General features: G+C 41.0%; 1 protein-coding gene across 5 annotated transcripts in view; it reads left to right on the plus strand.

Annotated features, from left to right (window-relative positions):
* The window catches only part of pde4d (phosphodiesterase 4D, cAMP-specific), a 137,809-nt gene that overhangs the window by 67,925 nt on the left and 45,457 nt on the right, over nucleotides 1-24,427 (plus strand). Inside the window, exon 1 of one of the 5 annotated variants that reach the window (XM_069178057.1) lies at nucleotides 16,151-17,093. The exons of the other annotated variants lie outside the window; for them this stretch is intronic. Coding sequence (XP_069034158.1) covers nucleotides 17,005-17,093 — 89 coding nt within the window. The 5' untranslated portion in view covers nucleotides 16,151-17,004. Of the gene's footprint in view, nucleotides 1-16,150; nucleotides 17,094-24,427 lie in introns of those variants that run through there. 5 annotated transcript variants of the gene reach the window in all.

Below are 24,427 nucleotides of genomic sequence, written 5' to 3' on the forward strand. Positions count from 1 at the left end.
TGTTTCCCTAATATCTTCACAGCTGACGTCTTTGCTGCTCGTAAACCTACTGCCTCTCCATAAATGTCACCCCTGACAATTTGCGAATGGACGATGTGACATGTTCCATTAAAAGGCTCTTTGCCCCTTGAGCAAGACAATTCAAAGACATTTCTGAATGAAGACTGACAGAGTGGACTGAGATGGTTATAAAAGCATCACTGATGTTCCAATTATGTCTTTTTGAGTCATTTGTCACCAGAATCTACCGTGCACACTCTAAAGACAGAAAAGACTGTAATTATATGTAGTTTGGGTGACCGTGGCGCATGTAGCAGGTTGGATGTTCAATCAGGCTCCTCCTGTTTACATGACAAAGTGTCCATGGGCAAGGCACTGTTGCTCCTGATGGCAGGTGAGCACCTTACATCACTGCGCTGTCGCCATTGGTCTGGGAGTAGCCTATGTGGGTGAATGAGAGGCAAAAATTGTTGAGCGCTTTGTAAACTGGTAAGTTAAAAAAGGCGCTATATAAATGCAGACTGTTTGCCAGTGTAAAAACAAAACATTGTAATACAATATTGAAAGGAAAGAAAAAAACATGTATTGAATATCAACAGCCAAAATAATAAATGTGTTTTAATGTCCTGTATATTTCCATAGTCCAATATTCAATTAGGAATTTGCGAGGCACTTTCCTATAACCTTGGATGGGGCATAGTTTCACAGTAAGTGTTTAAGATTAGTATGGAATATAGATTTAATGAACACATGTGGTTACTGTGGCTGTGAGCCTGTGGCGAAAGGGTGTCATTTTCCATCCATCGATCTACCTGTGTCTCTGCCCTTTTTTATTAAGGCACTAGTTGTTGTCATATTTCTGCGTCTGGCTTTCCCTCTCGGTCTACATCACTGTTTCTCTCACATTTTTATAAACAAAACTGCAGAAGATGCATTTTAGTTGCATTTTCTTTGAGTCTGCCTTTTTAAATTGTCACTCCATCCAGTAGGTCTGCCAGCTTGACATTTCAGTCTGAATGTGCTATAAACCTTTTGGACCAAGACAGAACTGACAAAGAAAGAGACAGGAAAGACAGACAGGTGGGGGGATGGGGGGGGGGGGGGTTTGATGGATGGAAATGAAAGGTGACAGGTAAAGTGGTGTGTTATGTGTTGTCTCTATAACATAATTCAGACTTTGGTACCAATATTGAGTTTTATATTAAATCAACAGTATGACAATAAGGAAAAAAAAAACATTATCATTCCAGAAATTTTAATGATAAAGTAACCAGACCGAAATGCTTCCACAGATATTGAAGTTACAGCTACGACAGTATAAATGGTACGGCAAAATCTTTTGACAGTTATCACATTTGTATCATTTCACAGTCGATGTTGTCTTATCACCCTGCTGTGCCCTCAGTCCTGCTGTGTCAACATGTCTGTATAACACGTCCAATGTGCGGTACGGAAATCGATGCATGCATGTGTGTGCAAAGCGGCCAGCATGTTTTCATTTGATACCATGCTTCAGGGGAACAGCCCTGTGCAGACTTTTGTGAAGAGACTTTGATGTATAGTTTGGTGCCTGTCTTATCAGCACTGTTTGTGAAATAGGTCCGTGTTTTGCCCCAGGTATCCATTTCATCAGCACTTTTCTGAATTCAGTATCGACTTGGAACGAAACTGAAGTGTTATCAGAATTTATCATTTTTGTGACCTTATAAAAAAAACAAAAAACAAGCGAAATTCCATTTATTCAGCCATTCATCTTTATGCTATTTGTCCTGGAGACGGAGGGAGGCCATCCCAGGCATCCTGTATCCTTACCTTAGCAACATTCAAGGCGAGCTGGAAGAGGAGGTCCCCACCCGCATGTATGGGATCTGCCCATATGATGTTCTACAAAAGAAGTTCCTCTGGGCAAGGTTCTTGAGCCACTACATTTCAAACGAGATAAGCTCTCATTGGAGTAGCTATTTCTATCACAATCCCCCTCCCACCCACCCCCACCCCCGACATCAAGCACCCTCCTCAATATCATCATTTGACATCATCTGTGACATCATTATAATTTTGCAGGCATTTTTCCTTTTTTTTTTTAATGGAGAAGGACTGAGAGCTTTACAAAGGGTTGCGGGTGTGGGGAGAGGAGACGGGAGCTGAATATGGGAGGCTCGACTCAGATCAATAGGCTGGCATTGGGATGGAGAGAGATACGAGAGATAAAGAGAGAGCAGTTTTCTCACCACTGCAGTATATTGATATACGCGCTCAGACATTCTCATTATTCCGGTGTGTGTGTGTGTGTGTGTGTGTGTGTGTGTGTGTGAGTGCGAGTGTCCATAAAGCAGAAGGAGTTACATACAATATGCCCCTGATGCTTGTTTAGACGCAAATTACATCTCGCTGCAGCAGTCAATAGATTATCCTAATAACTTTCTCTCTTTGTCTTCCTCCCTCTCCCTCCCTCCATTTCTTTTCTCTTTCTAGGTAAGTGACAAAACAGCAGAGATTGTGTCTGAACATACGATGCCTCAAAAGGTAATGTTTTTGTTGATTTTCTTTTTCTTTTTTTAGTGGTTTCAGCCTGAATATTTCCACGGGAGTCAAAAACATGAAAACTTAACCCCGGTTATACCATCAGCAGTATCACATTACTATTTCCTCTAGTGCATTTATTACAACTACAGGCAGTGATCTTTTATACATAATAGAGAGTAATAAAAACGCATAAGGGATCTTTCAGCCATCAGCCGCATTTTATTTTTATGTTCCTCACTTACTGTAAGGCTGCCAGTTTGTGTAATGGGCCTATCGTGAGCAGTATGAGTCTGCACTGCTTTCACCTAATGGCAGTGTTGTGTTTTGCCGCTAATCTGTTTATCTAATAAGATGCTGAGGTTAGGGGGGGTCTATCTCATTAACTTGCAGGATATTGATTTCCTGTGTTTAGAGCAAAGCGCTCTGCAGCAGCCTGCTTCTACGTTCCCAGATGGGAGGAATGCAGGTTGCTTTCCTCATAGCTCATCAATCGATCCCGCCTCGGCTCAGGGCAGCTGCGCTCTGTGTTGGTGCGTGTGATTTTTGTGTGCCTGCAGTCATTCCTCGATGTAAAAATAGCAACCAACGCAGATTGATTGCCAGAGAGGCATGTTTTATGTTAAGAGGCAGCTCGATAGAAAGACGGGCGAGATGGATGGCGTTTAAAAAGGATTTGGCTGTTAGCCTTGTTTCAGCACTCTTCCTCTAGATAGGCTATAAAAACATGAGGTCATAGTACTTACCATTGCAGTCGGCGTTTTATAAATTACAGTAAGGAAAAGTCTTAAATATAATGTTTTTTTACAAATGCATCAATGTTTGGAATTCACCGCTTTTTAAATACATGTGCTCATCCGCACTATTGGCATGTGCAATCAGTAAGTGCATAGCAAGCTTGATGCGGTTTTATTTCTTTGTTGATAGCAAAATTTGCAGCTATATAAATCTTTTAATACCTGTAGGTTAGTTCCACCAGCTGTCCATTTCTGCAGAGGCTCAAAATCCGACATTTAGCGCTTGAGCTAAACTTGCCAAATCTCACCACTGAGCATCAGTCAAACTGAATGCAGAGGCATAAAAAAAAGAAAAAAAAAAAGCCAAAATGTCAGTTTAAGTCTGTGCTAGAAGAGTTAAGTTGATCTAAGGCTATTTGTCATTTCAGCGGCTCATAACTGCAGTAGCTCACGGTTTCCACATAGTTTATGGATCGCCTTGATTCTAAATGTTGCAATTTCTGCCGTTCTGCTCCTAAGTAGTGTTGTAGTAAATGCACACCCCGCTGTCGTGAGCGAGATTGTCATAAATGTTTGGATAGAGCATAGAGCACATCAGTGTGAATGTGTGCCATTTACTGCATTGAGGGCGATGTGTGTACGTGCGTGTGTGAAAAATGTGTGAGGGCAATGCGTCATTCTGCGACTTGCAGAAGCCCAGGAGCTCCCCTTCGGTAGCTCCCATGGTGCCTCTATCTGTTATGTAACTATGCTCTACTCGTGTTCTCACACTAGTGCCCTTTTCTCTCCCTCTCGCTCTCTCTTTCTCTTGTCATCCCCCTCTACTTTTTGTTTTTGTGCATGCACTCGTATGTGCAGAGTCGAGCAATTTTTGGAGCTTTGGAGTTTGGGTGGGATTTCAGGGATCTTTTGTGCTGATGCAGGGCTCCACAGTTGTGTGCCACAATGCTGCAGACAGCAACTTGTAGAGGCACCCAATCAGTATTCTGTTTGATCTACCATTTTTTTTTCTTTTTTTTTGGTCTCTGCTTTGCTCTATGTCTCCTGCTGTCTGTGCCTTCCTTGTAGTATAACTGTATTCTCTCTGTGTATCCATGCATCCATACCCACCCACTCACTCTCTGCGGCACCTTTCTGTGATACAGATGGAGTCACAGTCAGAGAAAACAATATTTTTTTTAAATTTTTTTTTTAATGATTCCTCCCTTATATATTAGTCACTTACAAGAAAATTATTTTCTTCGCTAGGGAGCTATTACTTAGCCATAAAAGTAGAAAATATTATCCAATTATTTTTCTTGAGCTTTTCATCTGCATGGTAAACACCTATTATAAGACTTTTTTCTGATGAATGGGGTTAAAGTCATTTAATAAGTTAAATTGCTGTTATATAATCAACCAGACCGCGCCAGGCCAGGTTTACTCAATAGGTGACCGTACATAACTCTGCAACGGGAATCAGCTGTTGCGCAGTCAGTGGGAGCAGGTGTTTGTCAGCATGGCTCATCCATTACCTTTGTGGACAATTTTAATGACAGCAGTGACATGATACTACAGTTTGTTGATTGTTTCAGGGAAACTCCCTGTGTGTTAATAGAAGTCACTGTGTAGGGTCAGGAGAACAGCACAGCAGGAGGTGACAGTATGTTGTATGGAAAGAAAGAAAAAATCCCCCCTAAAGCATTCTGACACGGCTGTTGCATCTGCCATTGTGCCTCGAGTTTCTACGTTAATTTGGTGAATTGGTTACCTCTTTACTGTACCTGGTAAATGTTTTCAATATTTTCTTTGTCACCTTATCTGTATTTAAGCAGTCAATGCCGAGAGTTTGGAAAAACTTTGAAGACATCTGCAGGTAATAGTTATTGAACCAGGTATCGCACCAAAGCATCTAGTACACCGCCGGTCCACTAGAGGACAGCGCGTCACTGTCCCGCTTTTGCCTCGCCCACCTGGTTCGCAAAAGGAAGAAGATGCAATAAAAAGAAGCGTACTCGATCCAAACCGCATCCTTTTTCTTTTCACTTCAATTGTTGCGCAATGGATCGCAAAGGAGGGTCAAAGTTCAAGGTGTATTTTTACGCCGAAGTAGTACGTCCCACATTTTCTGCATACTGCATGAAACAGTACATACTTTGCAAGGTTAGCTGGAGTACGTACTGAAAGTAAAACAAAAAAGGGTGCAATTCAGAACGCAGCTTGAGTCCAGGCCACCCGTCACACTCATACACTAGTGGACTGAGGTGTATTACATGCTTTGGCTCGATACTGGGCTGAGTCATCATTTAGAGAGTAGCAGTTCCATCTGCTTAAATAGGACTGTGTTGGTGTGGTTTCTGATCCCACTGTCATGTTTAAAAGTTACCCTGCTGACCCGTAGTAGCACTGTGAAGTAGTTGTTATACCTGTGGGTCCCTGTTTTATTTGTCTCATTTGCACACTTAAAGGACACGCAAACACTTTACTGACACAAACACAGCACTGCCGATGGTTTCACACTGTGCCTCTGATCTTCAGGTACTGTTAATGCATTTCAAAATGTAGTAATGCGCCACTAAAAACAGGGAAGACAGCCAGCTAGTCAGCGTGCAGGATTTTTAATGCTTCAACCATTTTGAAAAATGTCTTTATTGTAGTAAATCACGTGTTATTTTATTCCCACCTGCTTTTTTTTTTTTTTTTAACAAATAAAAAAACAAACATATTTTAACATGCCTTCTTTAACACATTTGCTGATCTCAGCTGAAACAAAATTAGGGTCCATCTTTAATTTGTTTTTTTTTCTGCTGACATGGGCCTCAGTGGTCATGCTTTGAGATGCATTTTAAGTAAGAGGGAAGACTTCACACTTTTATCGACTGGAAAAACTCATTATGCTGCCATTGTCACACTGAATCCTCCACCCACGGGTATAACACAACTGAAATGCAGAGTGCTCAGAAATGTTCCCCGGAGGTTGTGGAAAATTTTCCCTGGAAATGCAGTGGATGAAGCAGCTTGTGAGAGAGTGGCCAGAACACTTCATTATAAACTAATTCCTAGAATACGCTGAACATCAGGGAGCTTTATATAACATATGAGGGTGGAATTTTCCAGTTTCAGTGGTCAGTATCTGTCAGTGAGGGGGGCCCTTCAGGTGGATGAGAGATAGTCTTGCATAGTTCTCCTCCCTGCTGTGTCGGTTTGCCCAGAAGTCAAATTTCTGACTGTTGTCAACCAATGTGATACACCCAATGTTTTATAGCTGCCATTTAAGCAGTATTCTTGTTTTGATCTCATGTTATAAACAATTCAGAGTTGTAGTTTCTCCTACAACCTCTCTGTTGGAGTCTGCAACTATATCAAGCATACTGAAAGGCATATCCTTCTGCATACATGCAATTATGAAGTGCTCACCCACTCATTCATATTTACATGTTTTCCCACCGCAAGTTCACATTAGTGCTGCCTTTGAGTTTTGCATACGAGTGCACTCACCCTGCCAACTTTAACTGGCAGCAGACTCGCACAGATTTTATACAAATATAACAAGCCTAACACAGATTGCCTCTCACCGACGCTCCGACTTTAAACATGTTAAAACGCCATTCACCCCCCCCCCCCACCCCACACCTCATCTCCAGTTGCAACACCGCATTTTATAAAAAGTTTAGTGAACCTGTTTCATCCGTTCTCCTCTCCTCTCCTCTCCTCTCCTCTCCTCTCCTCTCCTCTCCTCTCCTCTCCTCTTGTACAGTAAAACTGATTTCTCTGGTTTTTCAGCCACTTGTCCCTTTCTCTCCTCAGCTGTCTTCAGGTTGAAGCTACCACACTCAGTCTGCCATTGGTTGCTAGTGTGCCAACAGAATTCATGTGGTGATAGTGAGGTGTGGTTGTGTGTGTGTGTGTGTGTGTGTGTGTGTGTGTGTGTGTGTGTGTGTGTGTGTGTGTGTGTGTGTGTGTGTGAGAAAGTTTGACTTTTAAATGTCATGGGAGCCATGACGGCAGACATGGGTGGCGTGGCCATTTCTGTCTGCACCTCAGCCTTTCCTGTCATATCCAGTCAAGAGGCAAACACAGAATGTGCCTTGATAGTCAGAGAGTAACACACTGCAGGTAGCACAGGTCAGGGTAACATGATGCGACAACCAAAGGTAATGTAGGCATAGATCAACGTTTTACTTCACAGTCTGTGTTTATAAGTGCTGTTTTAGTATTCTCTTTAAAAAGCATAGTTGAAAACAAACTATTATTCGGTGGATTGTTCTTATTATATTTATCCCAACTCTGTCTATAGACAATAAAGTCACTGTCCCACATATTAGGAATGACTTTATAATGATCTGACTTCCAAAATATGACAAAAGCATTGTAATCACAGGCTTATTTCTCTTTGAGGAAGTCAGTTTTTTTCAGTTCATTTGTAAAATAATTAATGTTTTAAAAGAAAGCTCAGAAAACCATTTTTTGAGGCACAAATGTATTCAGGCTGGCTACCTATATACAGTATTTGGTGAATCTCTAAATTGAACTGTATGTAAGGAAACACTGAAAATAATTGAATATAATAATACAATACAATATATAGTATATTGTTTTTTAATTGGTTGTTATAAGAGTTTGTCATTCACAATGAAAAAGTAAAACATTCATGTCGCTCTTTTAATCGTGCACTTATTCCCAAATAGGGAAGTTATTTCCTTAATAATCTGATTACAGTTGGTTTTTACTGCATATCTTTCGTATATTTGTTTTTGCATTGATCCCTTTAATACGGGACTTTAATAGTGTCAGAGGACTTGTGACCTGGCAGATGATGCCAAAGTGGGAAATTTTTCTTTTAGATTGTGTAACTACTTTCGTATCTTTTGTACTCACACTGCCACTTTGCTTTGCTTGTTTTTTATCACTATATAAATATGAACTAATTATGGAAGTATTTGGAAGGGCGTGTGCTGTTCTGTGTGAACAGAGTTCAGTGGTTTCCTCCACCGTTTGCAGACAGAATTTCACAGACTGAACCATTTTCAGAGTCTGATAATTTTGCAGCCGGCATGCCTCCTCCTAACATGTAATTACTTTAACAGTTTAATGTCACACGAGTTCCCCCACAGTGCTCTTTCCTACATGCTGCTCCCTCTTCATAATTTATGCCCTTTAATGGAATTTGGGGCATCTTAAGAAAAACATGAGAAAGAGAGGCCTTGCAACAAATTGAAATTGCACGCATTTCCTTCAGTACAGTCTCTTGTTCATTGAGAATTTTCGGGAATATCTTAGTCTTCTTCTTCTTCTTCTTCTTCTTCTTCTTTGCAATACAGCTCTAAAAATGAATCCAAATGAAAATATCTCCAAATCTACTTAATGGATTGACACAAAACTTAAAACACACATTCACGCTTTCCCACATGGTAAATGCCAGGTCAAATTGTCAATTCCTCCAACACTCTTTATTAGCAACTACCTGTAATCACATTTTCATCAGTTTCAGCTGTACTTTGTGTTTTGTGATTATGAGCAGATATTAGCATTTTAGCATGCTAAACTAAGATGTTGAACATGATTAACAGTATATCTGCTTGGCATGTTGATAAACATTAGCTCGAAGCAAATGCATCACACTTTGTCTTGCATGTGCTGTATGAATTACAAAACTACGATTGCACCCTGCTGTGACAGACTGACACACATGATGCCAAATAAAAGCAAATAGACTGTAGAAAAAAGCAGCCAAGTCTAAATGGTATCAGACATCTGATAAAAGGTATCAGATGTCTCCTGAATCCATTCTGAATGCCTGTCTTCTGAGTTGAAAGCAGTTAAAAATACTTTGAATATGCTTTCTCTGTTATAACAAATGAAATGGTAACGTGGCAGATAAATGAAACTGAACAGATGGGGAAAGTACAAAATTTCAGTAGGCCCCTGGTTCACATAAAATACTAAAACATGCACTAAATAACTGGACCTAACCTAAAGTAGCAATTAGCTTTTTTTTGATTCTTCTCCAGTTGCTGATAGTAAACGAGATACATTGCCTCAAAGCAAACTGCACTGAACAAGATCTAAGTGAAATTCTTCATTCATTGAGTGTAACAGTGACCTGCCTCCCCCCCCCCAGAGCCTGTAGTAATTAGCATATCACTGGAGGTCATCACTGGGTCATATCATCCCTCAGGGGAACGACTAATCACACCCAGATAGACACGAGGTTCATCCAGTGCCGTGATTAAGGCTCAGACAGTGCAGGGGGGAGCCTGTCGAGCGCCTTGGCTGCAACAGTGACACAACGTTGGTGCAATGCAGGAGAAGTCTATTTTTGGCGGGGTTGAGCAACAGAGCTGACACCGTGGTTAGGAATGGAGGTACGGGGAATATCGAATGGGATAGATACGGATATTAATGGAGTTAGAGTGGCAGCAAACAACAGAGTTACAGAAATTGAAGAGCAGGTAACTGCAATAGTAAGAGTGCATATGACAGCAGATGTATGCTACTAGCAAGTATGTTTTTTTTTTTTGAACACATCTGTGAACAAGATGTATCTAGTCCCTTTCTTACATCTGTTACAACCTTTGGTCAGAGAAATATCCTCAGATGAAAACCACAACAGATCTTGCATTGAGTTTCAAAACATGCTTTGATTTAGGGAAATATTTTTTGATTTGGTGATGCTCTCTGCTTCAACAACATCTTTTGAATCTATTTTCCCAGTATTTAGTTGGGGATGTTTGTCAGTCTGTGTGTACAACATCTTCCATTTCCCAGTGAAAGGATATTTTCTCAAAATTAGACTATTGAGAGAAGACCAAATTTCTCAGTTTAGACATTTTGACTTGTCAAAGCAGGATAAGATGTAATTAATAGGTATTAATGATGCATTTTTTTCCAGCTGAATAAGTTTAACTAATATTGTTTGTAAGACATGTATTAACGCATGGAATATTTTGCAGCACAATCAAAACACATTGACATTAAATCAAGGCAAAATTGCAAAGAAATAACAACATATACATTCACTTTCAGCTATCTACATCTGCAGCAGTGCACAGTGGTGACTGCTGGGAACAATAATGAGCCCTTGGATTTTAAAGTGGCTACACTACAAACATCTGACTGGTGAGCGGTGAAATTTTGTGACACTCTAACCAGTGTGCTCCCAGAGGCACCATCTCCAAAATGTACTCAACCCTGTGGGATGAGTGGGTGTGCTTAATTTGATGGCCCGCGTACAAAGCTCTCATTGAAATGTGCAGTACAGCGTTTACGCCCTGGTGGCAGCAGATCAAAAGCCCAATGCTGGTAATTGACAGAACATTTGATAATTATTGTGATCTTTAGCCCGCACATATGTTTGACAGGGTGTGGACACGAACGCAGGTCATTTTGGACACACTGTGTGACCCCCCCCCCCCCCCCCCCCATCAGTGCATTTGTTGCCATCGAGGCTGAACAAAATGTCACAAATGCCTCACAGCATAAGAACTGAATGTACATGTGCAACTGCGTTTCATTGAGCCAAAAACAATTGGAGAGTGGGGGAAACTGAAAAAACAACAACAAAAAAACATACCCATAAAAACTGAATTGGTAAGATATACTATGTTTGCATAATAAAACTAAAGGTGCAGTTATAGATGGATAATCACAGAACAAAAACAGCCAACGCATTGTTGCTCCTATGTGGTTATCTCAACAGTTAAGACTATCTGCAATATACTGCTTCTCAATGTTTGTCACTTGTATGGACACGCCTGCAAACCTTCTGACGTCAAATGGGAAATACCAAAGTCGGCAATAAATCCTGCAGCTCTGTTATTAGTGCTTTATTGGAAGCAGGTGCATTGGAAATGTCCACCAGCTACATACTGTATGTAACACACAAATGGAGGTAGTAGCATTTATTGTAAGATACATTTACAGTATGCTGTCTGCTACAGTTAGAGTAATAAATAAATAGTTAATACAGGTATTAATTTTAGTGTGAAAAACATGAATAATATATGTAGAGGAAATAACAAAGCCAGGCATAAAAAAGCTGTCAAGTTGGCGGGTTTCCCTGGCCAGCATTTGACCTTTTACACCAAATTGGTGCTGCAAAATACAGGTTTACTAATGTACCTTATGTTTTTCCTTTGTGTGTGTGTGTTGTTCTTAATCTTTATGTTGCATGAACTGGAGTGACAGTCTGTTTTTTCTTACTATCACTGGACCCCAAACCCACCCACAATATCTCTCCCCAGAGAGTCCCACAAATGATGTTGGTTCTGCTTGTGCCCTTTGTGGAGAAGGGCACAAGCAGAACCACACTGGAATGAACAGCTAAACCCAACTACATGATGTATTGGCAGATTTCAAATAAACGATTACAGTGTGCATGTCACTGTACACAATTGTTGTTGTTGTTGATTACAGCATTGGCATGTTAAAACAGTAGAAGTTGGGCTTTCTCAATCGATGTAATGCGATAATGAAGGTATCAGAGAGAAAGCAGCGTCGATTGCTCCAACAGTTAGTGAGACTCATCCTTACCAGATGGTGTTGTAGTGAGGACTGCCTCTGGTAATGGACCACTGATATTTCCTTACGTTCCCATCTGTACCAGCTCCCTGAAAACAGCCTCATGAAGCAGTCAAAATAGATAACAGCATTTACAATTAGTGGTTTTTAACTGGATATTTATGATGCTGTTAACCATGATGTTGTCTGGCCCCCCCATCTGATTGAGATGATTTATTAATGAAGGCAGAATTAGTTTACTTCCTGTACACTTGGTGAAAAACAAAATTGAATTTGAATCCTGTTTTAATATTTCAGTCCTGTTTACTTTGGTGTTGATCTGCACATGCTGTCTGTTGTTATACATTTTTACAGGGGGTAAGTGATGAAACAGACATATCATAACTATCTGTTTGTATGGTAGATTAACAACCAGTGTTAGAACCTGAATCCTATTTTATTATAAATATATTACTGTATTTCAGTGTGTAATTCAGCACATTATAAGCCTAATTAATCCACTGTCGAATTTAGACACACTCTGCTTAAACTGATGATGCGTTCAGCCAGCCTGAGCACAGTCATAACATGAAGTACTCTTTGTGTAAATAGCAAGTGACATCCTGCCGTGACGTACATCACCGATTGGTTTGTGAGCCGCCGTTTTGAAGCCTCGAGTCTGGCATTTTGGTTGGTGCCATCTTGTTCTTTCAGTGCCAAAAGTGAACATATTTGGGCAAACTGGAAAGGAGTGAGGGGTGGAACTGACTGAAAACCCAAAACTGCCCACTGCCTGTACCAGCGCCCACCAGAACACTGATCAGAAGGAGTAAATATGAGCGATGCCTATCAAATTGGCATATTACGATGTCTTCAGTGAATCAGCGCAATGTACAATGATATCGGTCATTTCTTATCACATCTTGTAAATTATTGAAGATTCAAACTTACATAACGCTAGACTCCCGGCTCCCTGTTGTGACGACTGTCAACCAACCCTTCATCTGCCCATCTCTGCTTTTTATTTTATGAGAGAAGTTGATTCTTTTTGAACAGGAGTCTAATGGAGCTAGAGGTTTTTTTTTTTTTGTTTTTTTTTTTTAAGCCAGCCCCTGGTTGTCCACAGTGGTAATGCACTTTGAGGCACTTCTGCATTGGCTTCATTTTTCAAACACCGAGACTATGTCCATTTTTATGAAAAATCTATGGTAGTAAGGTACAGCAATTAAAACTAGATATATATTTTAGGCAGTAGACAAATGATGGTAATGTTGCGTAGTATTTTATTTTAGAGAGCTTAAATCAAAATATTAAAGGATACCTTTACTGTTATTACAGATTTGTGCTATTATTCTTAAAATTGCTCTTCTCAGTTGTGTAATCAGACCATATGCAGCCACGTTTTTATCAAAGTAAAAGTTAAATAACTAATTAGTAAAAATATTTTTTAATTGATTTGCAGAGCTGTACAATCACCACTACCCACAGCTGCTGCTTTGTTGAAAAGCTGCAATTTTGTTCTAATAGATTAAGTCCTTCCCGTCTGTCTTTTGGTCTGTATTAAAATCAAAGAGTCGGGGGGAAGGGAAAAAAATGCTCCACACTCCACAAGTGAGTAATTTTTTTGGCCACTTAAACTTCTTCACATTTTACAAATGGCCCTTGAAGCCTCCATGTCCCCATTAGTTGTGGGAATCTAATTACAAATATCTGATTTGAAGGGGGAATGAGTTAACCTTTTGCTGAAATGCCACTGCATAACCATCTGTGAATGGCAAGAAGGAGGACCAGGCCAGAGGCACTTCCACGACAACACAGAGTGATAGACAGCTGGCCTACCTCGGAGGAATAATGTGCATGAGGCCCTGTTTTCACTCAATGTCTAGAGAGATTTCCTATTTGAATGTAAACAAAAATGATGTTAATGTAATGATAGCTACATCATCAAATGCACGTGCTGCTAAAAGTTTGAATTCTTTGAATTTGCTAATTGTGGTCCAGAAATTGAATTTACTACGTGACTAGGCATTAATACACAACACAGTATATACATGGATTTTCTCATTACAAAGCTTACCCAGCAATCCTTGGCAGGTTTTACAAGTTCAGGAGTTGCGTGTGAGTTTATTTGCAAACACCTGGAGCTAAAGCAGTCATGCCGCTGGCAGGCCATGCTGTTGGACCAGCTCCATGACTTAAATAGAGGTTGTTCAGCTCATGCTCTCTGGACAATTAATCTGCAGGAAAATAAAGAAAAGTGCTTTGCTAAATGTCACTACTCATGAAATCAATACGTACTTGTCCCATTCTGTAATCAGACCCTTCTCTCCGGATGCCCAGTTACAGAGACAGACCACTAATGTAATGGAAAAAGGCCTCCTGATTCAAATATGATGTGATATTTTGGAGATGGTAAATACCATTGTTCTGTTTACAAGCAGGGGTCACAGATGATGATACGTTAATACTGTTCCAGTGTTTTATGGCTGCGATATGTTGCAGCGTCATGACGGGCACATACTGTATTGTTGTTTCAAGGTTTCTTTGACCATACATTACGGCTTCATTTCATATTTTGTTTAGTGTTAATCAATCTTGCCGTGTTCTGCTGCTGCTGCTGCACTTTCACAGTGTTTGTTTCTTTTTCTAAAGATGCTGGCCCGTTCATCAACCTTTACCCTCGACCGTACTTTCCCTCTACATCTCTCTTTCGCTGTCACCCTCTTGCTTTCTGTATACATTTGTTTCTGCCTTTACACTTACTTTATTTTTTTTTCTTCTCTCCTCCAATCTCTCAGTTTACAGAATGAGTCGTGACAGCTCACCAGTGTTGAGTAGAGCAGGGGCCAACAAACCCCAAAACAGAGACTAAGATTATGCAATAGCACACACATATGCACAAGGACACAGTCTATATTCTTGTTATTAGAGCTCTGGCCCCGCTTTCCATTTGCATGCAAGATGTCTGAAACAATGGGATTGTTTTAAAAATAAATCTCCGACAGATGCAGAGTTCATGTTTTTCCTGTATGCGTCCATAATGAATCGCAGGTGCTCCAATGCTCTCTAGCTGTTTTTTTTCTTTAACCTTTAAAGACACTTAAATTAAATGTGTACTCCCTGTTGCTACCTAAACTGTCAACCCCGCCCCTCTACACGCACAGACACAACCTACCCACGTCTCCCCAAAGAGTCGCAATTCTGTCTTCATTTTCCGACAAGCAGATTCCTCAACAGTCTACTCTCCTCCGCCCTGTACAAGAGTAGCTGTTGTGGCTGAAGGTGCAGGCTTACAGAGGCTGTGAGGTGGTTTGACTTTTGGCAGGAGTTGAGAAGCTGCTGACGTGTGTGTTGGGCAGGATGTGTGTAAGAAGCCGTGCTGGATCCTGTTTTTCAGACCGCAGCAACTGGAGCTTAGCCACAGCTATGGCTTTTAATGCAAAACACACACACACACACACACACACACACACACACACACACACACACACACACACACACACACAACCTTAGTGTGTCTAACCTCAACCTCGACTCATAACTTCCTTGCCAAACACCAACCAATCGCAAACAAATGCCTGAATTAATATGTGCACGCAAAGTCACTCCTCCACATGGAGGCAAACACCGACACACGCAGACATGCACTCTGAATGACAGCATTGAATAAAATGTAGATTTGCTCTGATTTGTCTTGTTATCTTTGTGATTGAGTTGACAGAAAAGACATCATGAAATTTACTCTCTTTGATCGCTGTTTGGATTATAGGCAGACACACACAGACTCTATCAGGAGCCCAAAGCTGCTGGTGGAAGAGCAGAGGAATGCATTATTCTGCAGTGAGGGCACCGACATCCTGTATAACAAGTTTTTTTAAACAAACATGCCTTGAGAGGCCCCACTGCGTGCTTTTACAGGCACACGCGCACAAACTATGGTATTCATGCACACGCACGCGTGTGTTCACTAACATGCATGCAGACACTGGAGACGGACAGAGGGTGTGCTGAGAGGAGCAAGAACTAAAAAAAAAAAAAATTAAAAACCGACGGGGCAACAGCAGCGCTCGCGTTGTTATGACGAAGGAGGGCTCCAATGGAGACAAACACGCACTCGAGGAAAGAAAAGTAGAGCAGGAGATTTAAGCGGAGGAAATGAAGGGAATTGCTTTTGTCAACACTTTGCCCATTTTACTATTCAGTATACACTAGAGGCTTCCTATGTAATTATGTGCAGTCCTCTGTGTGCACATATGCTGACTTGCTCCTCTCTGAATGAAGTGGTAAGAGGATCAATAGGTTTAGCTGAGTGGATACGGCAGGCACACCTATTACACAGGGTCAGGACATCCCACTGACTGGAGCAAGAAGGGAGGAGGGAGGGAGGGAGGGAGGGAGGGAGGGAGAGGGAGAGACACAGACACGATCAACAGACAGCAAGACGGAGAGAAGGGGAGACACTGAGGAGACGCTTCACTGTTTTTTTTTTTCTGCCCCTACTTCCTCACTTCCCTTCCTGAGAGGTTGTGAGAGGGCAGAACTGAGAGGGAGACACAAAATAAGAGAGACAAATGGGGAAAAACCAAGAGGATGAAAGCCAACGTGAGTGCGTGAGTGACTCTGTGTGTAACATGCTCTGTCATGCTGGTGTGACTCCCGCTGCCTCTCCAACCGGCGTCGTTGGCTGTCAGGAAAAGGAATGTTTTCCGGAGGAATGAGTCCCTGAACCGGTTCACCATGTGGATGTGGGACAGTAATTTCCAAACCTTTGCCGGAAGAATACCACGGAAAAAAGAGCAGCGGCTGGAGAGCTTAGTTGGTCCTGCTGGGTGGCCGCCTGTGTGCTTCTACTGCTGAGACTCAGTTCTCACTGGGATTACGTCTGCTTCCAGTTTATTCTATTTCACGTTTCTTGTTTTAGTCATCTTTCATTGGGATTTCTGTTTTCCTTCTGGAACTCAATGGATTTCATGGTGCTATATAGTTTGATTTTTAAGATTGCCTGGTTAGATGTAAGCCTGCTTTCTTTGTAATGATGACCTAGGACCAAAGAAGTGATACTGAAACTTTACAAGTGGCTCTTTACTGGAGGACTGGTCTGAATGTGCACATCACAGCAGTGGACTTTACTATGGGATACTACACTTTGTGCTGGGGCCTGCGGATACAGTGGAGCGGTGTCTGTAGATAGATAGCTAAATAAATAGGGGGGCTCAAAGGGTGAAGGGTTAACAGGAAAGTGGATCAGTCCTGACACAGCGCCGGAATGAAGCCTGGACAATGTCCAGGTGTTCACAGTGATAGGTCCATGATGCACCTCAGCCATTATCCTTTCAGAAGACACTCCTGGATATGGTGAGTATTAGTGGTGATGATTTAAAGATGTTTTTGTTGTTGATGTTTTTGTTTTCTGCCTTTAATGACTTCACTGCTGTTCATTCACTGTGTACATGTTTAACAGTTACAAAAATGTAAAACATGTAAAGTTGTTCGTCGCTTTGCGTATTAATTTGTCAGCATGTTTGTTGTTTTGTGATATGGTTAGAATTCCCTTAAGTAAAGCCCAGTCCAGCGTCATTTTTTTTTCCCAAGCCGAGCTCAGATGTATTCAGGGGAATTTATTGTTAAATGGCCCAGACATTTCCTGTCATTTTCTCCCCACACAAACTGCTTCAGTTGATCCATAAATGTGAGGGCGAGTCAGAAATAGCAAGCACATTGAGGTGTTGTAATACTGAAATCGCTTCTCAACGGCTGGAAAAAATATTTTGATAAAAGTGCTGTGTTGTTCGGTTTTTCTGCTGTCTTGTTCTAATTAGTCACACTTAGGACGGGTATCTTAAGGGAATCATCGTCTCCCAGCTATGTTATAAACTAGGAGGGACACAGAGCAGTCAGTGATGTCATCCGAGTGGGCCGCTGGGATATGAACAATGTTCGTATTTCCACCGATGTTTTTCCAGAGTTTTTTTAACGCTTCTCAAGCAAAAGATATTTAGGCAAGTTGTCAAAGCCTTCAACAGTTGACTGCTATAGCGTTCCATCAGACCTGTCAACTATTGTTCTTCAGCATTACTCTCCTCTGTGATGCAACAGTTCACATGCACACACACATGCTTCATTTGCTACACTTTACCACAGTCTTAACCACACTTTTTGTGTTGTTTTTTTTTTTTCAATCATAAACAGCGCCGGGCCTCTGGGTATTCTCTATGCTTTGTTTTAATTATGTTGAAAGCTAAGATACGCATGCCATGTTTGAACATTTCCTGTTGTTTCTCTCTCTTTACATGGAAAGGCGGGGAGGGGGGATGCACCAAGATGATTTCTATATTAGATTCCATTGCAATCTACAGTGTGTTGCGTCTCTTGATTCATCTGCTCACATTGCAAAGAATGACGAGAGCGTGATAATTGCATTCAATAGATTTAAGCATTGAATTCCATGTCAGCTAATAGAATAGAAAATAATCCATTTATTTAGAGCTGCGGAGAAGTCAACCGAACACAGAAGAATAAATGTACAGAAACAGATGAACTCAGCGCAGACGTCATGGCGACAACAAAAATACACACATAAACGTGTCCACCCAGCTAGTGAGACCGACTCGCGTGCACACGTAGACAGAAAGTGGGCCGGCCTTTGAGTCAGGAAGAAGATTACAAAGGAAATATTCCTCTGTAATTCTTGACCGTTCTGTAAACAGATACACAGCCAAACATCCTGGTTCCTTTCTCTCCTCTACACTCGGATGCAGTCGTGGATGACTACAGAGTCAAGTTCAGATGAATGAGCCTGGAAGTTAGTGTCTAAAGCTACACACCACATCTGTTTTAGTTTTGTAATATTTATTTACTTAAGCATATCACATTTAATTTACGCTGCTGTTGCTCTCATTGAAATTCATGAACCCTGAATAATAAACGGTAAATCACAGTCGCTTCTATTACAAATATCAAAAAGAGGAATTGTGTTGCTTTCGACACGCATTGGCTTTGATACAGTCGTCCCTTTTTTGCTGTAGTGCTTTGATTCATTTAAGGAAAATCTAGGTAAGATGTACATCCCAGTCTGCTGGAATGTGTTGTGAAGCTGAACTGGATGGATGGTGCAATTCTAGTGACAGTGTTGAAACAACAATTCAGAGCTGTCGCAGTTGTCAGAGTCAAGCATTTGTCTCTGAAGATGGGAGATGAGCCTGTCAGACTCCTTTTAAACCTGAGGCAGGATTTATTTTTTCCTGTTTCTCTTGACAGTAAATCTATGGACCACGTGACTGTGTATGAGTAAAAAAGGAGCTTTCGGGAGTCCCTGCATTATTCATTGCACCTTGATAATGGACTCGTCCCCTTATTTTTGTGTCACATATGTGGTGCACAAGCCAAGTAGCGCTGAAAGAAGAAAGCTCATAAAGATTACGAAAAGATAAATATATTTTTAGGTCTAAAATATGCATTCATATATGCATCCACCCTTGCATGAATACACAAGTGGATTTGTTGAACCTTTGAATGCTAAAATAACATATTTGGACTCGCTGAGTCCACATACAGTGGGTACGGAAAGTATTCAGACCCCTTTAAATTTTTCACTCTTTGTTTCATTGCAGCCATTTGCTAAAATCAAAAAAGTTCATTTTATTTCTCATTAATGTACACTCAGCACCCCATTTTGACAGAAAAAAACAGAAATGTAGAAATTTGTGCAAATTTATTAAAAAAGAAAAACTGAAATATCACATGGTCATAAGTATTCAGACCCTTTGCTCAGTATTGAGTAGAAGCACCCTTTTGAGCTAGTACAGCCATGAGTCTTCTTGGGAATAATGCAACAAGCTTTTCACACCTGGATTTGGGGATCCTCTGCCATTCTTCCTTGCAGACCCTCTCCAGTTCCGTCAGGTTGGATGGTGAACGTTGGTGGACAGCCATTTTCAGGTCTCTCCAGAGATGCTCAATTGGGTTTAGGTCAGGGCTCTGGCTGGGCCAGTCAAGAATGGTCACAGAGTTGTTCTGAAGCCACTCCTTTGTTATTTTAGCTGTGTGCTTAGGGTCATTGTCTTGTTGGAAGGTGAACCTTCGGCCCAGTCTGAGGTCCAGAGCACTCTGGAAGAGGTTTTCTTCCAGGATATCTCTGTACTTGGCCGCATTCATCTTTCCTTCAATTGCAACCAGTCGTCCTGTCCCTGCAGCTGAAAAACACCCCATAGCATGATGCTGCCACCACCATGTTTCACTGTTGGGATTGTATTGGGCAGGTGATGAGCAGTGCCTGGTTTTCTCCACACATACCGCTTAGAATTAACGCCAAAAAGTTCAATCTTGGTCTCATTAGACCAGAGAATCTTATTTCTCATAGTCTGGGAGTCCTTCATGTGTTTTTTGGCAAACTCTATGCGGGCTTTCATATGTCTTGCACTGAGGAGAGGCTTCCGTCGGGCCACTCTGCCATAAAGCCCCGACTGGTGGAGGGCTGCAGTGATAGTTGACTTTGTGGAACTTTCTCCCATCTCCCTACTGCATCTCTGGAGCTCAGCCACAGTGATCTTTGGGTTCTTCTTTACCTCTCTCACCAAGGCTCTTCTCCCACGATTGCTCAGTTTGGCTGGACGGCCAGGTCTAGGAAGAGTTCTGGTCGTCCCAAACTTCTTCCATTTAAGGATTATGGAGGTCACTGTGCTCTTAGGAACCTTGAGTGCTGCAGAAATGATTTTGTAACCTTGGCCAGATCTGTGCCTTGCCACAATTCTGTCTCTGAGCTCCTTGGACAGTTCCTTCGACCTCATGATTCTCATTTGCTCTGACATGCACTGTGAGCTGTATGGTCTTATATAGACAGGTGTGTGCCGTTCCTAATCAAGTCCAATCAGTTTAATTAAACACAGTTGGATTCCAATGAAGGAGTAGAACCATCTCAAGGAGGATCAGAAGAAATGGACAGCATGTGAGTTAAATATGAGTGTCACAGCAAAGGGTCTGAATACTTATGACCATGTGATATTTCAGCTTTTCTTTTTTAATAAATTTGCACAAATTTCTACATTTGTTTTTTTCTGTCAAGACGGGGTGCTGAGTGTACATTAATGAGAAATAAAATGAACTTTTTTGATTTTAGCAAATGGCTGCAATGAAACAGAGTGAAAAATTTAAAGGGGTCTGAATACTTTCCGTACCCACTGTATTTCTCACCACAGAGGCCACGAAAGATGATTATGCTCTCTCTCTCTCTCTCCATTAGCATGTTCGCAGCATTATTGTAGGGTTATTTTTACACTTAGCATCTGTATTGATTACAATGCTGCTTGGCATAACTTTAATGTATAGAGACTCTCAGTAGCAATGCAGTAACTGTATTTAACGCTACATTTTTGGATACGCAGGGTATTGCCTCGAGCCCCACAATGTATAAACTGAGATGTATGATTGTCTAAACTTCATTAAACAGTAACCAGAAAGGAAATGAAAAGTGTGTGTAGTAATCCAATTATGTGAATCCAGTGCCTCAGAGACCAGAGAGAGAATAGACATGGCTATATTTAGAACAAAGATTGGAAATGCATTGCTGCATCGGTTTTTTTTTCTCTCCCTCTTGACTAAATGTTGCAGGGTGTATAGTGTAGGTGGATAATTGATGGTTTACATATGACATTTTTGTGTATTTGTACCCAGCTGAAGGTGTTGAAGGACATGAAGTTTAATTCTCTGAGCCCCCCTTCTCATCCTCTCTTCCTGGCTCTTGGTGGCCCCATGGGTGGCTTCCTCAGACACACCACATTTTGTCACTAAGATAACAAGACACAAGGAATTGTTATCTCATTTCTTTGAGGCTTTCTCCCATTGCACATTTTCATTGATTCTTGTGCTGCTGGGTCAATCTCAGCCTAACTTTAGATTGCTTTCAATTACTTTGTTGGGACTGAGGCGGAGATTTTAAAATGGGCTTTTTGGAGACAGCAGAGACCAGCTGTCAGTTTTCAGGAGACAAAGTCATCAGTCACTGTTGTCCCAGGGAACCACCAGAACTGTGCTTTTGTGTGTGTGTGTGTGTGTGTGTGTGTGTGTGTGTGTGTGTGTGTGTGTGTGTGTGTGTGTATATCCCTGCTCACCTGCTGCATCAATCTTTGCCAGTCTACTGTGCAGGGCTATGCTGATGTACTCAGTCTTATTAAAGGTGCTCCCCGTTCACTCCCCCTGAAAAAGCCACACAGTCTAACACTCCGTTCTTCTTCACACTTGTTCTCACACTACATTCTTTCACAGAAACCTGGCTGCTTTGTAAGTGTGGACATTCTGATTAATAACCACTCTGGGCTTGTACACAACACACAGATTATTTTTCACATTACAGTGCAAATCAGTGCATCTTAATATATATTAAAAAAAAAAAAAAAACGACTTAAAAATATACACACTTCCTTGTAACAAAAAGCAAAGCTGTAATATACCAGCTGTCAGGTAATGAAAATTTGGATATTTTTGGACAGGGTCAATACAAATACATACAAATGTATACAGATTGATCTGTTTTACCTTGTGTGCCCCATTTTCAGCCATACACTGAATCAAACAGCTGCGTATAGTCAGTCAGCCCACAATGTCTAGGACAAATAAATGAATTTCGTGCAATAGAAAAGCAGGTCATGGGATACGTCTTCTTTAAAAGAGTAGGGTTATTACTGTATCTTTAGTTTTAGGTTCAGCTAACATCAGAGTCAGGTCTGCATTATGTAAGGAAGCACCAGGATAGTAAGAATTACCTGGAAGCTATTGTTACCCAACTGTTCCGCGAAGCAGTGCAGTGCTCAATTGATTGTGAAGTGGCATGAAGCGCGACAGACATGTTCTTCCTGATATGTTTGAGTTCCTCACTTTAATTTGCACACGGGGCAGCACACTCTGCTGTTGAGACCAATGCGCCACTGTTTCACATTCTCTCTGCCAGAGGAATTTCATTTAGCCTCTCTCTTGAATTGCTAAATGATTAGTTCATTTTTTTCACACCTATTTTTTTTTTCCAGGACATCTTGCTGTTAGTGTGTGTTTGTCTGAGCACACACAGTGAGTCAGTCAGTACTGGCAGTCTTTAAGGTTCTTCTCTCTCCCAGCCTTCCACTTGCTCCATCATCCAATTTATCTTTCACACTTTGCTGCTCTTGGATTTCTCATTGTGTTATTCTGCCACTTATTTTCGGTTGATCCCCCTCTTCCCCTCTTACTCTCTCACCCTCTTACTCTCTTACTCTCTCACTCTCTCACCCTCTCCTATGTGTTACACAGTAACACTTCATGTGTTACATGAAACATACCAAATGACATGCAGTGCAGGATGAGGAATATCTGGATGAAGGCTTGTCATTACTCGCGAGAGCAGCGCAAAGCCAAAAACACACTTTCACTTTGGCAGACAACAGTAAGCTTGCACAGTTTAGCAGTATTAGCAGTATTAAATTTTAACATATATGTTTTCTTGTTATCCAGACGAATACAATTAGTCAACCTTTGTGCTTATTTGTCTGTTTATATAGCTGATGATGGACTGCTAAAATAATACAATAATACATCGTATTTGTGTCCATCTTGCTCTTTTGAGCTATGAACTACAACACGGGCACGCTTTGCAACAACTCCCAACTGTTTCTTCTACTTAGTCTTCGGTAATTATAATGAATTATAAATACAGATCAATAGAACAGAGAAACAATCCAGTCTTTACAGCAAATATGTCTACATAACACCAGGGTTACATAAATTGTTTATTGGTATACATTATGAAATGAATGGAAAGGCCACAGTTCCTGCCTTGAGGCAGCTTTGACATCATATCCATTTTAAATATCCATTTCATTTCAATTTTGTTCATTTCAGCCTGTGCTGTCTTTCGCTGCTGTCCGCACATCAGCTGCTAGAAAGGGGTATTCAATTTTGTGTTCATCACCGGGACCGAAGCAGAAAGATGGACAGATCAATGAGAATACAGCGTGGCAGCCAGACATATTGGAGGCAGAGGATAAGCTGCAGGTGCTTTTGTGAGCTCCTCATAAATCAAAAACACAAATGTTACAAGCTCCAAGAGCTGGAGGTGCCCGAGCAATGGTAGAGGGGAATGGCTGATGTTTGTAAATGTAAAATACAATAAAATAAAATAAAAAATAGGGTTACTTTATATCTAATATTTGCTTGATCCTGTATAGTAAACTATGCAGTGGAATGAAAGACTGGTTTGTTAAAACATCAGAGTGTATTGTGATTTTTCTTATGAGTGAGTGGTTTTAGCTTCATAAATTTAAGAAATTGTTAATATTTCTCTTGTATTTTGTGATTTGTGTTTCTTTGGTTTTGGACTACTGATTGGGCAAAACACGCAATATGAAGTTGTCAATATGAAAGCTCACTTAAACTATGATGGGCATTTTTTACTTTTGACATTATATACTCACATAAATACAAGTAGATATTTGTTGCATCCCTAAAGTCCATCACAATACTCTGTCCATGTCCTTTCCTCTACAGTATGCTGTGTAGTGTCTTTAATTGTTGATACAAACAGAGATCCTGACATTCAAATGTCAGTGCTGATTCAAAAGGGCTAAGGGCAGAATACAAAGAAATTAGGAAATATGATTAGATTGCAGCCGTGTACGTCAGCATTTGACCCAAACAAAACCAGAATTTTTGCCAGCAGATGTTAT

This window comes from Embiotoca jacksoni, unplaced genomic scaffold, assembly GCF_022577435.1.
Source record: "Embiotoca jacksoni isolate LCO1_2020_lvr unplaced genomic scaffold, fEmbJac1.0.p SCAF_8, whole genome shotgun sequence".
Lineage (NCBI taxonomy): Eukaryota > Metazoa > Chordata > Actinopteri > Embiotocidae > Embiotoca > Embiotoca jacksoni.